The 14361-nt window shown below is 38.6% G+C and overlaps 1 protein-coding gene across 1 annotated transcript; it reads left to right on the top strand.

The window, feature by feature from the left end:
• The first annotated feature begins 1045 nt into the window (after positions 1–1045).
• LOC115451229 (nucleolysin TIA-1) lies at positions 1046–14116 on the top strand. Its single transcript, XM_037446635.1, is given in 8 exon segments — positions 1046–1139; positions 3805–3907; positions 9462–9642; positions 11049–11178; positions 12526–12648; positions 12651–12703; positions 13091–13220; positions 13634–14116. Coding segments are annotated over 7 exon segments (738 nt in total). The 5' UTR covers positions 1046–1139; positions 3805–3828; the 3' UTR covers positions 13676–14116.
• The last annotated feature ends 245 nt before the right edge of the window (positions 14117–14361 follow it).

Here is a 14361-nt window from a genome sequence, read left to right as displayed (position 1 = left end):
TTCAATTAAATATTAAACAAAGCTGAACAAAGAGAACTATGAAATAGTCGATATAGAACAATAACAAGCATAGAATACTATTATATTTGAGTGTAAATCGTCTTTCACAGCAAGAAATTTAATTGTGTCGCGCAATGACGTTTTACAAATAGACTAACAAAATTGCACATAAAAACAGCGCAGTATTTACTATAGTCACAGCCCTAGCGGCTCGCATTGATACGGCCCGAGCGTCGACCGCCGTGGCCATCTAGTTTATTGGTCGCCATGACAGAAGATTAAAATGTATTTATTAGTTAAAACAAGTTAAATGGTGTATACTTATTACTAACGTATGAAATGAAACGTTTTTTTTGGAGTATAATTTGTACATCGTCTAAAACACAGGAAGGCATTTTATTTATAAAAATACAAAAGTTAGTAAGCTTACAACTACCCGCGACAGTGGTTAGAAGTTGACTAAGTGAATGTCGGGCAATTACCTTGCTTTTGTCTTGCCAATATTGAGCTCGGACAACGTATCTATGTAATAAAAACATGTTAGGTGTTAAAATTCCTTCTAAGACAAGTATAACGTAACTTAATTGTGTTTGCGCGTTTACAAGTTGTAACATTTGACATTTGATTTTTAATTCGGTATCATCGAGGTGACCGCGGCCGACAAGCCGATCTTAGCAACATATTTATCTCGTTCTTTTCAACGGTTTTCGCCTATTTGAAAAATAGGATAAGTATATGCGGATAATTTAGACTCCTATGTTTGTTATTGTGCTGAGGGTGATACTATGCGTTCAGGCGCAATGTCCTCATAGTATTGTAAATACGGGTCTTATTTGTAAGATAAGTAGTGTCAGAGGCGGCCTTTGGGGGAGAATTGAGCAGCCGCCCGGGGCCTCGCGCTTACAGAGGCCTCGCGCGGTGCCTCGCAGGACCTTTACGTTCTTACCGACGAAACTGTTAAAACAGGGGAACGTGTTTTACTCTGCCGGGGCCTCTGTAAGCGCGTTTAGAGCCGCCACTAAGTAGTGTGATGATGTTAATTAAGATTATTGTTTGTTCACAGGGATTGTCGCGTGGTGAGAGACCCGCAGACTTTGAAATCGAAAGGCTACGGATTCGTCTCCTTCCTGAAGAAATCTGTAAGTAATACTTTCTTTTATTTCATCGCTAAGGTAGCTAGTGAAAGGTAGGTTAGCTAGGATAGAGCTCATGTCCTCACCGGTGAGGATCGCAACGCGTTACTCCCTTTATTTTTTTAATTTTTAGCGAAAGCCATAGCACGGAACACAATCATTATAAACAATACTAAAGCACTAAATTACATTAAGAATTTTTTATTATTAAGATTATATACATTTTTTATTTCTTCTTTCCAGCCCGAGCTGGCTTCTTGGTATACTTCATAATCTTTCATTTATTATATGTCCAATATAAATTGTCTTTAGTTATATAAGCGACTTTATCTAAATAATAATTAAATCTCATGTACTTTTACTTATCATAAGTGCTATGTTCGCTTCCGTGATGAATAAAGCATTTTATTTTTATTTCTACACCTTTAGATCAACTTATTTCTGTCTTAAAGGCAAAGGAGTGGTTAAGTATTAACTCGAAAACATATTTAGTTTGCATACAAACATAAAAACACGGATATTTCAAATGGACACGCCAAAGTGACCCTTCTGCTTCTGAGGGTAAGTGGAATAGAGTTCAATAGAATGTCGACTGACGAGACATGATTACCCTTCAGTCGACACAATTATGCCGGCCCGTAGGAACTAGATTATTCTATATCGTGATTTGCACGTTTTTGCACATATTTTCTTTAAATACGTTATTTGTGTTAATATCTAAGGATGCTGTGACATCTTGTCACACGGACATTTCAAATAAGTCAATGATTTACCAATTGATACTTTTGGAGCACTAAATTGCTCCAGATATATCTATAACTAACATCGATATATATGTAGGTACTACGTATTATATTTGGCGTTCCGAACGTTCACTGTGTTCAACTGAATTGAACTGTAATCCATTCAAACTGACTTTAGTATAGTCAATATTAGCTTATCGATGTGTATGGGTGACGCTCATGATATAAGAACTCGAGTCTAAATGTAAACCTGGATTTGATTAAAAAATATTAGTCAAATAAGTAAAATTATTTGTTGTTCTGAATAAATATGTTATAACAGTGACGTTTTGGTTGCCATTAATTTCAGATTTTGAACAAATAGTTTATATGACATTCGTGACTATAGAATATACGTCAATAATAAATATAATGTTTAATGTCTTAGTAAGATTACTTCTTTATAACAGAATATAATACGTACACAAACCTTGAAGAAATCGCGTAATATGCGTGGGATGGTCGACATTTGCATTATAATCAATGTATTTAATATAAATACGTATTGCACGCTTTCCCATAAAAATATAAATGTGTACAAATAAATTATTGTGGTTAGGGTTATAAAACGCTTTGTCTTATTTCCGACTCCTTAGCCCATAACATGTTAAAACACGATGTTTTCGGAACAACTGATTATTATATTGAATACTCTATTCAGTTTTCAATCATTTTTACAATAAAACACACATCACGCATTTATCACAAGGGCACCCACTTTACGCCAAGTGTGTTCCGTCCCATGATGTGATAGGGGGCGAGCCTATCGCCATATCGGGCACAAATTCCAGACTCCGGGCTGATACTGAGCAGAAAAACCCAAATATCACTTTGTCCGACCCGGAATTCGAACCCAGGACCTCATAGCGTTGGTTACCGCGCATGTAGTACAGCACCGAGGTAGTCATTATTTTACAGAGTTTCTGTATATCAGCCCTATATTATATAATGTCCCACTGTTTCACGGGCCTCCTCTACTATCGAGGTTAGGTCTTAGTCCACCACGCTGTAGTGCGGGTAGACTTCACAATCCCACAAAATTCCTATAGAGAACTTCTCAGGTATGCAGGTTTCCTCACGATGTTTTCCTTTACCAAAAGCAAGCGACAATTCACAAATACACACATATTTTTTAGAAAAGTCAGAGGTGTGTTTGTGTTTTGAACCTGCGGACATTCGTCTCGGCAGTCCGTTCCACAACCAACTAGGCTATCGCTGCTTATGAGAGTTTCTTTAAATCAAAAAATATAACTCCCGTTTACAGTATACATTAAAATAAAATGCTTTTTCATCGCGTAGGCAAACATAGTTACACTTATGATAAATCAAGGTAAATGATAATATCTAATTATTATCCAAATTAAGTTGCTTATATAGTTACAGACATTTAATATAGGATATAAAAAAGCTGAAAGAGTAGAAAGTAAACAAAGAAGCCAGCTCGGGCTGGCAGGAAAGAAGGAATAAAAATGATGTATATAATCTTTATAACAAAAGGAGGAACGCGTCGCGATCCTCACCGGTGAGGACGATAAAAGCCCCTCTAACTACCTTTCACTACTACCTAAGCGATGACTACCCGAAGAAGAAAGGCAGAAAGGAACTCTGGGCTTTTTTTATATAAACAACAAACATTAAACAACTTTCATCTACCTAAAATATACCATTCCCATCACCACCATACATTTATAATGATTATTTGACAACAAACCCTTAGTAAACAAGTCAACAGGCATATGCCCAGTTCCAACAGGCCGGCAAAATTGTGTCGACTGTCGAAGGGTAATCATCTCTCGTCAGTCGACATTCTATTTGACTCCACTTACTATCAGGTGCACTGGGCTCAATATCCCGTGCAAGTATGAAACATCTATACAATTATTTTGCAGGAGGCGGAATCGGCTATCACGTCGATGAACGGGCAGTGGCTTGGCTCCAGGTCGATCCGCACCAACTGGGCAACCAGGAAACCGCCAGCGCCCAAGAACGAGCGTAAGTCGTAACACCTGGAATCCTTTTTCTTCTTCAGCCTTTAGAAGTCCACTATTATACACAATTCGACACCTAGAATCTTCTTTTTCTTCAGCTTTGGAAGTCCACTGCTGTATACAAGCCTCGGCTAAAGATTTCCAGGCTAATCTATTAGAAGATCAAGTGCTGAATATAGGCCTGTTAAAATTCATCAGATTCTTATGACCATTACGAAATTGTTGAAGACGTCCAAAACTCCGCTTGCCAATCGACGGTTCCTACGTATAGTATCGAATCTGCAAAATTGCATTTTCCAGATTCAATACTTTGCATAGGGATTGTCAATATTTACGTAGGGACCGTCGCAATATTATTTTTCCACGGAGAAGAAATTACCGCCAGATTTGAGCTAAATACATACTTAGCTTTAATTAAAATACAAATTACAAATTATTGTGGCGGTACAATTAGTATATATACCGCCATCTCATCAACATCAATGGAACTACGAGTAGACCTATGTGGTATTGACACAACTGTAATGATTTATCGCATAGCAATCACGCAAGATGGCGATAAACGATCCTGGATTGCGATTGCACAATTTGCGCGACGCAGTATATACTACCTCCGAATAGGAACCGCGACCGGTCACAACATCTGCCTGACTGGGAATCTTCCCCTTCCATAGAGGAACGCAACCATTTGTTCCTCTACAGTGGCGTCTTCCTTTACGCCGTTAAAATACTATCAGCATGTATTTAAAATACAAAATAATTTTAAGTCGTGTCATCATCATCATCAATCGAAGGATGTCCACTGCTGATCACCTCTCCCAAAGATTTAGTTCGACCTATTGTAAGCCCGCATCCAGCGACCTCCTGCTACTTTTATGAGGTCATCTGTCTTCGTGGGTGGACGTCTGCTGCGCTTGCCAGTTCGTGGTCTCCATTCCAGAACCTTCTTGCCCCATCGGCCATCAGTTCTGCGAGCTATGTGCCCTGTTAAGTCGTATGAAATATTAAATACAAAATACAGTACTTAAAGCGGCGATAGCCTAGTTGGGTGTGGAACGGACTCCGCCAAGACGAATGTCTGCAGGTTCAAATCCCAAACACACCTCTGACTATTCTAAAAATCATGCTTTAACGGTGAAGGAAAACATCATGTGGAAAACCTGCACATCTGAGAAGTTCTCTATAGGAATTTCGAAGGTGTGTGAATCTACCAATCCGCACTACAGCGTGGTGGACTAAGGCCTATTCCCTCTCAGTAGTAGAAGAGGCCCGTGCTCAGCAGTGGGCAAGTATATAATACATGGCTGATATTATTATTATACAGTGTTTAAATTTTTATTTAAAATATTACAATACAATCAGGTGTTAGGTAATGTAAAATAATAGAACTAATTCAACCCTATTAATCAGGTATAAGCTGCGATAGCCTAGTTGGTTGTGGAACGGACTGCCGAGACGAATGTCCGCAGGTTCACAACCCAAACACACCTCTGACTTATCTAAAGTTATGTGTATTTGTGAATTATCGCTTGCTTTAACGGTGAAGGAAAACATCGTGAGGAAATCTGCATTCCTCAGAAGTTCTCTAGGATTTGAGGGTATGAGAAGTCCACCAATCCGCACTACAGCGTGGTGGACTAAGGCCTAATCTCTCAGTAGTAGAGGAGGCCCGTGCAGCAATGGGACAGTATATGGACTTCGCCACTGCAACACAACTCCACTGATAGTAAGACGTCCAAATAATCTACTGACGAGAGATCCTTCATTCGAAACAATACCTCTTTGATCAATAATAACCTTTTAAATTGCAAAGTTTGCATTTCTAATTGTATAGAAATGTTAACAAATTCATTACACGGCATAAATTATTAATTACTGGTTGCCTTTGACGCTTTCAGAGATCAAAGGGAGTTGGAATCACAAAGAGCAGATACAACCAGCTCTGTTTTATTTTCGTTTCATTTGCGCCTGTCCAGAGAACTGTCAAAATTGTTTACGTAAATACTGTTTGAATTTGAATTTGGAATGGAATGTCCGCGAGGTGTTCGTTGGCTTTGTAGGGATGTAAATATATACTGTAAATTGAACTCTATGAGTAATAAGGAACGTTTATATTTAAAATTATAATATAAAGCGAAATTTCAGCGTATTGCAATATTAAGTTTTTCTTTGCTTGGAATGATGACGCGAGCTTGCCGTTCGCCTGATGGTAAGCGATACGATCCATAAACAGTAGAAACACCAACACCTTGAATTACAAAGTGTTTGGTATTCCACTGCGCTCGTCATCCTGAGACATGAAAAGTTAAGTCTTATTACGTCCAGAGGCCTTATTCTCTATCCCGCACGTTAATTTTAGTGCGTAACAAGCACGTAACACAACGCATCATGTTTAGGACTATAGAAATTTGGCTTACAGAATACCATTCCACGCACATTTCTCGAAGATAACATGACACGGCCGCGTTACGCGTTTACACTATCATACAGAATAAGGGACGTGTACTTGCGAGTATCGTGATTTCTTATGCTTACGCGAGTTAGACATCGAAAAATGGTTTTCGGATTTTATCGCGGTTTTTAAATTATAATTTTCTCCCAATGTTTCGAAGACTACACCCTTGGTAACAAGGAGGACTGAGGTCGTCATCCGAAAAGTCAAAGTAAAAAATCTACCAACATTTTATAATTATTGTACAAATTATATTAAAATCTGTCAAACAATTCTCTTTTTTACCTGTCTACGTTTGTTTATGGCAGAACCGGTTTATACAAATACACCGAATTTTTGGGTGAGTGATGTAGGCGCTCGCAACCCTTGGAAATTAAGCGACCTGGGTGCAGGCGCGGATCTATGGGGTCAAGCCGATGCCCATGTTCCGGGCGACGATTTCAGAGGGCAAATCCAAACTTGGCAAACTTATACACAACTCATAATTAACGCAACTTTGATTACTGAGACATCCAGAACATTACACACATTTATTACCCGCGCGGCGCGAAATGATGATGATGACAAAGTTAAAAATATAGTTGGTCGGGGCCTGCATTATCCAGATTTTACCCTCCAATAAATTGAAGATCCGGGACTGCCTGAGGGCAACCCACTTACTAGTTATGAACCTCGGCTCAGGACCGTCAGTGGGAGAGGATGAAACATCAACGATTATGAAAAATCTCGTATATGATTATCGTTTAGGCCGATCTAATCTTGCCTGTCAATGCGAACGAGAATTTGCCTTGCAATTACGTTTATAGAGACCGGGCAATTTATTTTCAAAAAATTACGTGTACGACGAGAAAATTGCTCCGTCAATGGCATAGAGCATTAAATCCACATATTTTAATCTTGTTTTCCTCATCGGCTCAATCGGCTTCGCCCGCTTGAATAAGGTTTCCGGGATGTAAGTCCCGCTATATTTCAGGATAAAAGTAGCATATAACCTCACCAGGATCTTAAACTATCTCCATACCAAATTTCATAAAAATCCCTTCAGTAGATTTTGAGAAAATCGATAACATACAGATAGACGGAAAAGGGGAGTTTATTCTATAATATTATAGTTCGGCGACCTGATCAGGGTCGTCGGAGTCCGATGAGGCCGGCCCAGAACCGGTCCCTCATTAGGGGAGGCCTATGTCCAGTAGTAAACGATTCCCGGCTGAAATGATATATAGTTTCATAATGAATAACATGCGTTGGTTCAAATACTGCAGTATACCGCTTGGTAGTAACAACTCAGTAGATATACCAGTAATTTCCGATGTACACTCGTAGTTTCCGCGTTTCGGCGCGTTGCGCTAAAACTCCGTTTTACATTAATATGCGATGAGTATTGGGAAATGGGTCAGGAAAATACGTATTAAGTAATACGATTACTGAAATGTCTCATATGTGAGTTCGGCTGGGTAGGTACCACTGCAACGTGTTATTGCCGTCAAGCAATATGTAATCACTGTTGTAGGTTTGAAGAACATTATAATAATATAATAATATTAGCCCTGTATTGTATACTTGCCCACTGCTGAGCACGGGCCTCCTCTACTACTGAGAGAATTAGGCCTTAGTCCACCACGCTGTAGTGCGGATTGATAGACTCCACACACCTTCGAAATTCCTATAAAGAACCTCTCAGATGTGCAGGTTTCCTCACGATGTTTTCCTTCACCGTTAAAGCAGGATTTTTTAGAATAGTCAGAGGTGTGTGCCCTTGGGATTTGAACCTGCGGACATTCGTCTTGGCAGTCCGTTCCACACCCAACTAGGCTATCGCCACTAACAAGAAACATTACACACGCTATTGAAAAACATTGTAGCCTGTTAACTACTGGACAATGGACATAATAATTAACATCTCATGTCTCAAGATGGCAAGGACAGAATACCAAACAATACTTTGTAATTAAAGTTGGTGTTTCTATTGTTTATGGATCGTATCGCTTACCATCAGGCGAAAGGCAAGCTGATCGTCATTCAAAGCAAAAAAACGTGTTACACCTCTGCCTAGCACTGAAAAGGAAACCCGTGATGCTACGTTTATTTTTCTTTTTATATCTTGTATTTACTTGCCACGTGTCGACGAAGTACCTTAAAATTAAAAAAAATAGGTCGATCTACCTGCTTAACTATTATAATCTGTATTGTATGCATTGTAAAAAGTATAATGCGACAAAAATATTGAAAACGTTTTCTGTTTATTTATTTACTTGTATCCTACTTATATTATAAATGCGAAAGTTTGTGAGGATGGGTGTATGTATGTTTGTTCCTCTTTCACGAAATAACTACTGAACGGATATTGTTGAAACTTTACAGTAATATTGGTCATACATCAGAATAACACATAGGCTACAATTTATAATGATTTTATGGAATTTCGTCATAATATAAAGATACATATCGAGTGAGTCGAAAAATAATTGCTATCATGGCGTACGCTGCCTAAACCGTTGGAGTTAGACAAAAATTATGTACCGTAGGATTGTTTGTCTTAAATAGTTCTAAATAAAAGTCCGCGACAGCATATACCTTTGATGTGAAAGCCACTATGACCAAAATAGTGATTTTCTCAAAATCTACTGAACGAATTTTTATGAAGTTTCGTAGAGATAGTAGACCCTAGGAAGATTATGGGCTATTTTTGTATCCCGGGAAAAGATATAGCGGGAGGTTGATTCTGAAAAACTTCTTTACGTGGGCGAAGCCGCGAGCAAAAGCTTATATGGTATATATCTGGAAATCTTTCGGGGATGTTCATTGTGGATATCCTGGGGCTGATGATGATGATATGCTATACTCCGTGATTTCATAGTCGTTTTAAAACATGTGGTTACATAAAACAATTTGTAGAAAAAGAAATAGTGAATTAATTGAGTTCAAGAGAAGTCGAGTTTGATAATGTATTACCACTAGTTCATTTATTCGTAAACATTTTTAATGTTTGGTATTTTTCAAAATCTGTTTTTGATACAAAACTTAAAGTATTCGGTTCCAAAACGACTATAAAATCATGTCACCATAAACCAACTAATAGTATTAAAAATCCCGACGTTTCCAGTGAACTCCAAACCGCTCACATTCGATGAGGTGTACAACCAGAGCTCGCCGACCAACTGCACGGTGTACTGCGGAGGTCTCACCACCGGCCTCACTGAAGAGCTGATGCAGAAGACGTTCCAGCCGTTCGGCACCATCCAGGAGATACGGGTGTTCAAAGATAAGGGATATGCTTTTATCAGGTGAAGAAAGCAAGGGTTTATTGTACTGTTGAGTCTCATATGAGACTTTTCCGCCCTCACACCCACCACTACAACTCCTGTGAGCCAGGATCAGCAGTGAAATTGTATGACACCGAGCAGTGAAGATCGCCGAGTCTCAGGGAAAACTAATATGTCATTATCCCGCAACGAAATTAATCAAATAGGGAGGAGTTGGAAATATTAATTGTCCACTTCCCTTCATAACAATACGGGTGACAAAATCATGATCTGAGGAGGCGTTTTAACCTCAAAAATAGGGACGTTTACTACTAGATAAGCTAGTTATAAGGCACCACGGATGAATTTGAAAGATTGTATTGTGTCTCATATGTGAGAGCCTGGGTAGGTACCACCGTAATGTCTATTTCTGCCAAGTAGGTACTGTTGTGGGTTTGAAGGACATTGTAGCCAGTGTAACTACTGGACATAATAATTAACATCTCATGTCTCAGACGAGCGCAGTGGAATACCAAATACTTTGTAATTAAAGGAGGTGTTTCTACTGTTTATCGCATATCAGGCGATTGGCAAGCTCGTCTCGTCTATCAAAGCAATAAAAAAATTGTCCCATTTGATAAATGCAATATATAATACAAGTACAGCGCTACACGTCTGCGATGGGACAATTATAAGTACAGATTTATTTGTCCGTCCACGGGTTATATACAGGGTCATTTTGACATCGCGTTACTAAATGAAACCACATACTTATCTACTCGGAAATAACACTGCAATAAGTTACTTGAGCCGTAGATGTAAAATTAAAAAGAGTAAGTTTCGAACACAATAGATATTAATAAAAGTAATTTTAATTTTACGCACTAATGCCACTACTACTACTCTAAGACAATTCGTCGCAGCGACATCACACTTTCAGATAGAAATGCATTCGAACACGGATATTCGTAATACAAAACAAACAAAAAATCAGAAAAGCAAAAATGAGATTTTTGGTAATTATTCATTATTCATAGACGATTTAAACACAGTATTAGCAGACATAACGAGTATAGTTTCATTTATTAACCGCCAAAATGACCCTTGTATATTGATGTATAGTCTATAGACGAACGTCCATATAAACTATTTGTTCAAAATCTGAACTGAAATGGCGACCAAAACGTCACTATTATAACCTATTTACTCACAACAACAAATAATTTTACTTATTTGACTAATATTTTTTATTCACATCCAAGTTTAAATTAAGATTCGAGTTTCTTATATCATGCGCGCCACTCCGTACACGACCACAAGCTGTCAATATTGACCATACTAGTCAGTTTGACTGGATTGTAGTTCAATTCAATTGAACACAGATATTCGGAACGCAAAATCTAGTACATAGTACATATATCGACCTTATGTTATATTTAATCCCACAGATTTTCAACAAAGGAGAGCGCTACCCACGCCATCGTTGCAGTCCATAACACCGACGTGAACGGACAGCCCGTCAAATGCTCCTGGGGTAAAGAGTCAGGAGATCCCAACAACGCCCAGGCTCAGGGACAGGTGAGGAGACCTTAGCAATACCCGACACAGAGTAATGATTATGTTTACTACGCGAATGTTAGATATTAAAATAAAACTAATTTGCGGATTTGATCGCGGTTTTTACATCATTATTTTCTCCTGACCTTTCGAAGATTAGACAAACCACAAATTCTTGCCAAAGAACACCGATTCCTATCTAGAATGATTCGCGAGACTATTAAAATTAAAAATCATCCTAATTTCAATGGAGGAGATTGTTGGAAGCTTGCATAAGTCTGAGATCTAGTTCTACATTTAATTCAATCGGAACCCAAAAGACCGGACAGACTTCAAGACACTGTGAGCTCATTCTGCGTAGATCGGACCGTCAACAGTAAAATAAAAAAAAATATTACAGACATGGCTCCGGCCTTTAAATTGTAATAAAAAGACGTATAAAAGAAAAGACAGACTAGGGTGTATGGCTGAGAATCTTTGCCTTTTCCTTAAGGAGTAAATAAACAAAAAAATATATAAAAACATATATAATTGTAAAATGTAGGTAGATATTGTAACTTCTTTTCGGATAACCAACACCTCAGTCCGCCACGTGACCACTACGTATGTTATCGATTTTCTCAAAATCTACTGAACGGATTTTTATGAAATTCGGTATGGAGATGGTTTAAGACCCTGGGAAGGTTATAGGCTACTTTCTATCCGGGAAAATATAAAACGGGACTTTTATCGGAAAACTCCTACACGCGCGCGAAGCCGCAAACAAAAGCTATAATTTAATATGAGAATTTAAATTTATACCATCACTATTTCATCAACGCTTCAATAATTAAATACATTCAATTAGTACGAATCAACAAAATTAATTCAATTAATTATTAACATCATTAATTTAACAGATCCATTCGTACAATTAATTATTCCGTTTGATATGAAGTTATGAATGGTAAAACATAATTATGTATGGATAATGGAATGTATAATGAAGGTTTTTGTGCTTGGGTAGCGCAGAACTGTCACATAAGATCGACTGTTTAAAACATTGTAGCCAGTGTAGCTACTGGACATAAGACTTAACATCTCATGTCTCAGACGAGCGCAGTGGAATACCGAACAATACTTTGTAATTCAATGTGTTGGATGTTTCTACTGTTTATGGATCGAAACACTTGCCATTAAGCGAACGGTAAACTCGTCTTCAATGCCAACATTTGCGTAAACATAAGAAATCATTATCTTTTATGAGTTCCCTAAAATCTGATTTTTAGATTGTATGACTTCGATATTATGCTATATTCAATAGCTAATGTTTTGTCTCACCAAAACTATCTCATCGTGATAAAACACTAAACAATACTTTTCTTTTAGCTCGGAGGCACCGCGTACAGTCCATTCGGTGCCGCGTACACCGCTGGTGGGGTACCCCCCACTTCCTATTGGTACAACACCTACCCGCAGCAGATCGGCGGGTTCCTGCAAGGCGTGCAGGGCGTCAGGGGTACACGTACGCTGGACAGTTCGCGGGGTATCAACAGCAATATATGGGGTGAGTACTTACCCCCTTAATCATAGACGTTATTTATCTAAAGACAGAGCATTGCTGTGATAACAAGTCTGTTTCTCAGTTCTGACGGCATGGCAGCCTTCGTAGTGCGTAGACATAGGGCCGTTGTGATTGGCTAATATTGAGATACAACTTAAATCTAGTTGGTTGTCAGATAAACAAAGCTGAGAAACAGACTTGTTATCCCAGCAATGCTACGTCCTTTAATAAATAACGTCTACGAATAAGGGGGTTAACCTTTGTTTAAATGAGCCTTTAGTTTAGACGTGAGAATTAATTTACTGAAGAAATGCAAAATTTTGTAAAAGAAATGTAATCTTTTTACCTACATTTAACCCAAAAATTCTAATTCTTTCTTTTTACCTATAGCATGGGCGGCGTCCAGATCCCATGGGCCTTGAGCGGCGGCGTTGGCGGAGTGGGGGTGTAGGGGGTCGCTGCTATGTCCCAGCCACCTCAGGTGCTGCACTATCCTGTGCAGCATTTTCAGGTGCAACCTGTACGTATGCTTTTCTTTTCGGGAGATTCATTCATAATACCGGCAAAAACTACGCTATGTGCTAACTGTAAAGAGCAATGATGTCGTCAACATTCTGAAAATCTATATATATAAAAATTAATCCCTATTTCCCACACGCCATCACGCGTGGACGGCTGGACCGATTTCACTATTTCATTTGTGTTGTGTTTGTTATTGTCAGGAGAAGGTTCTTATGAAAGAAAAATTTTTAAAAAATGCGCGGAATATTAGAAAATATACGAAAATATAACGACGATATTAATTTTATATAACTGTCAGTGGTTTGAAATAACTGTCAGCGATCGACAGAATGCGCGCGTGCATACATAGTTAAGACGGGACAACGTCTGTCGGGTCAACTAGTGTTACATAAACTATTTATCATTTCCCAGATCGGGGAGGACGAGTGGCTCGCTCCGAGTCTCCTAGTGTGAGGCCAGAGGCCCGCCCCTGAGCCCGCCTGCAGCTGCGCGCACAAAGAATGGATATAACTCTAAAAATTCCACCAAATTCTATTTCCAAACGTTCCGCCAACGGCCATAACTTACGTGAAACGGAACGAGATTACTTTTTAATCTGTCACCGTTCTGTTTCCCGCCAAAACTAACTGTCAAACAAAACGCGGGAAACGGAACGCATCTCCTTTGTTTTGGTGGTATGCACTTTATTTTCGCGGTACGTGAGCGGTTTATTGTTTAGCCCCCTTCAATGTGAGTCACTCGGTTCAGCTTATGACGGAAGCGACTTAATTGTAATTTTAGGTTAAGTAGAATAGTTTAATGTTAAGAAATTATCAAACACGCGGGCCAATCGAGTTTATCTCGCGGAATATGCCACGTCAGCACAAGATTAGCGTAAGTTAGCGGAAAAATAGATTTTTGGAAATGTTACGTAGAATTAGAAAGGTCACATCTTTGAGTGAGATATATGTGAAAATTAAAACCGCCACGAGAGAGTCGGTAATTTCTTAGTTTTTTCAGACAACGCAATGCCAAAATCCAGAGTCGTAAATTAAAAAAAAATATACTGTTAACCATGGTTGTGTATAATGTTAAAAGATACACTATAAATGAAAAACTTTGAAAACCGATATGTAGGTGAAAAAATTAATTAGATTTAT

The sequence above is a fragment of the Manduca sexta genome, unplaced genomic scaffold (assembly GCF_014839805.1).
Source record: "Manduca sexta isolate Smith_Timp_Sample1 unplaced genomic scaffold, JHU_Msex_v1.0 HiC_scaffold_3331, whole genome shotgun sequence".
Lineage (NCBI taxonomy): Eukaryota > Metazoa > Arthropoda > Insecta > Lepidoptera > Sphingidae > Manduca > Manduca sexta.
The sequence above is the reverse complement of the archived record's forward strand: the minus strand, read 5'-3'. Positions and strand labels throughout refer to the sequence as shown.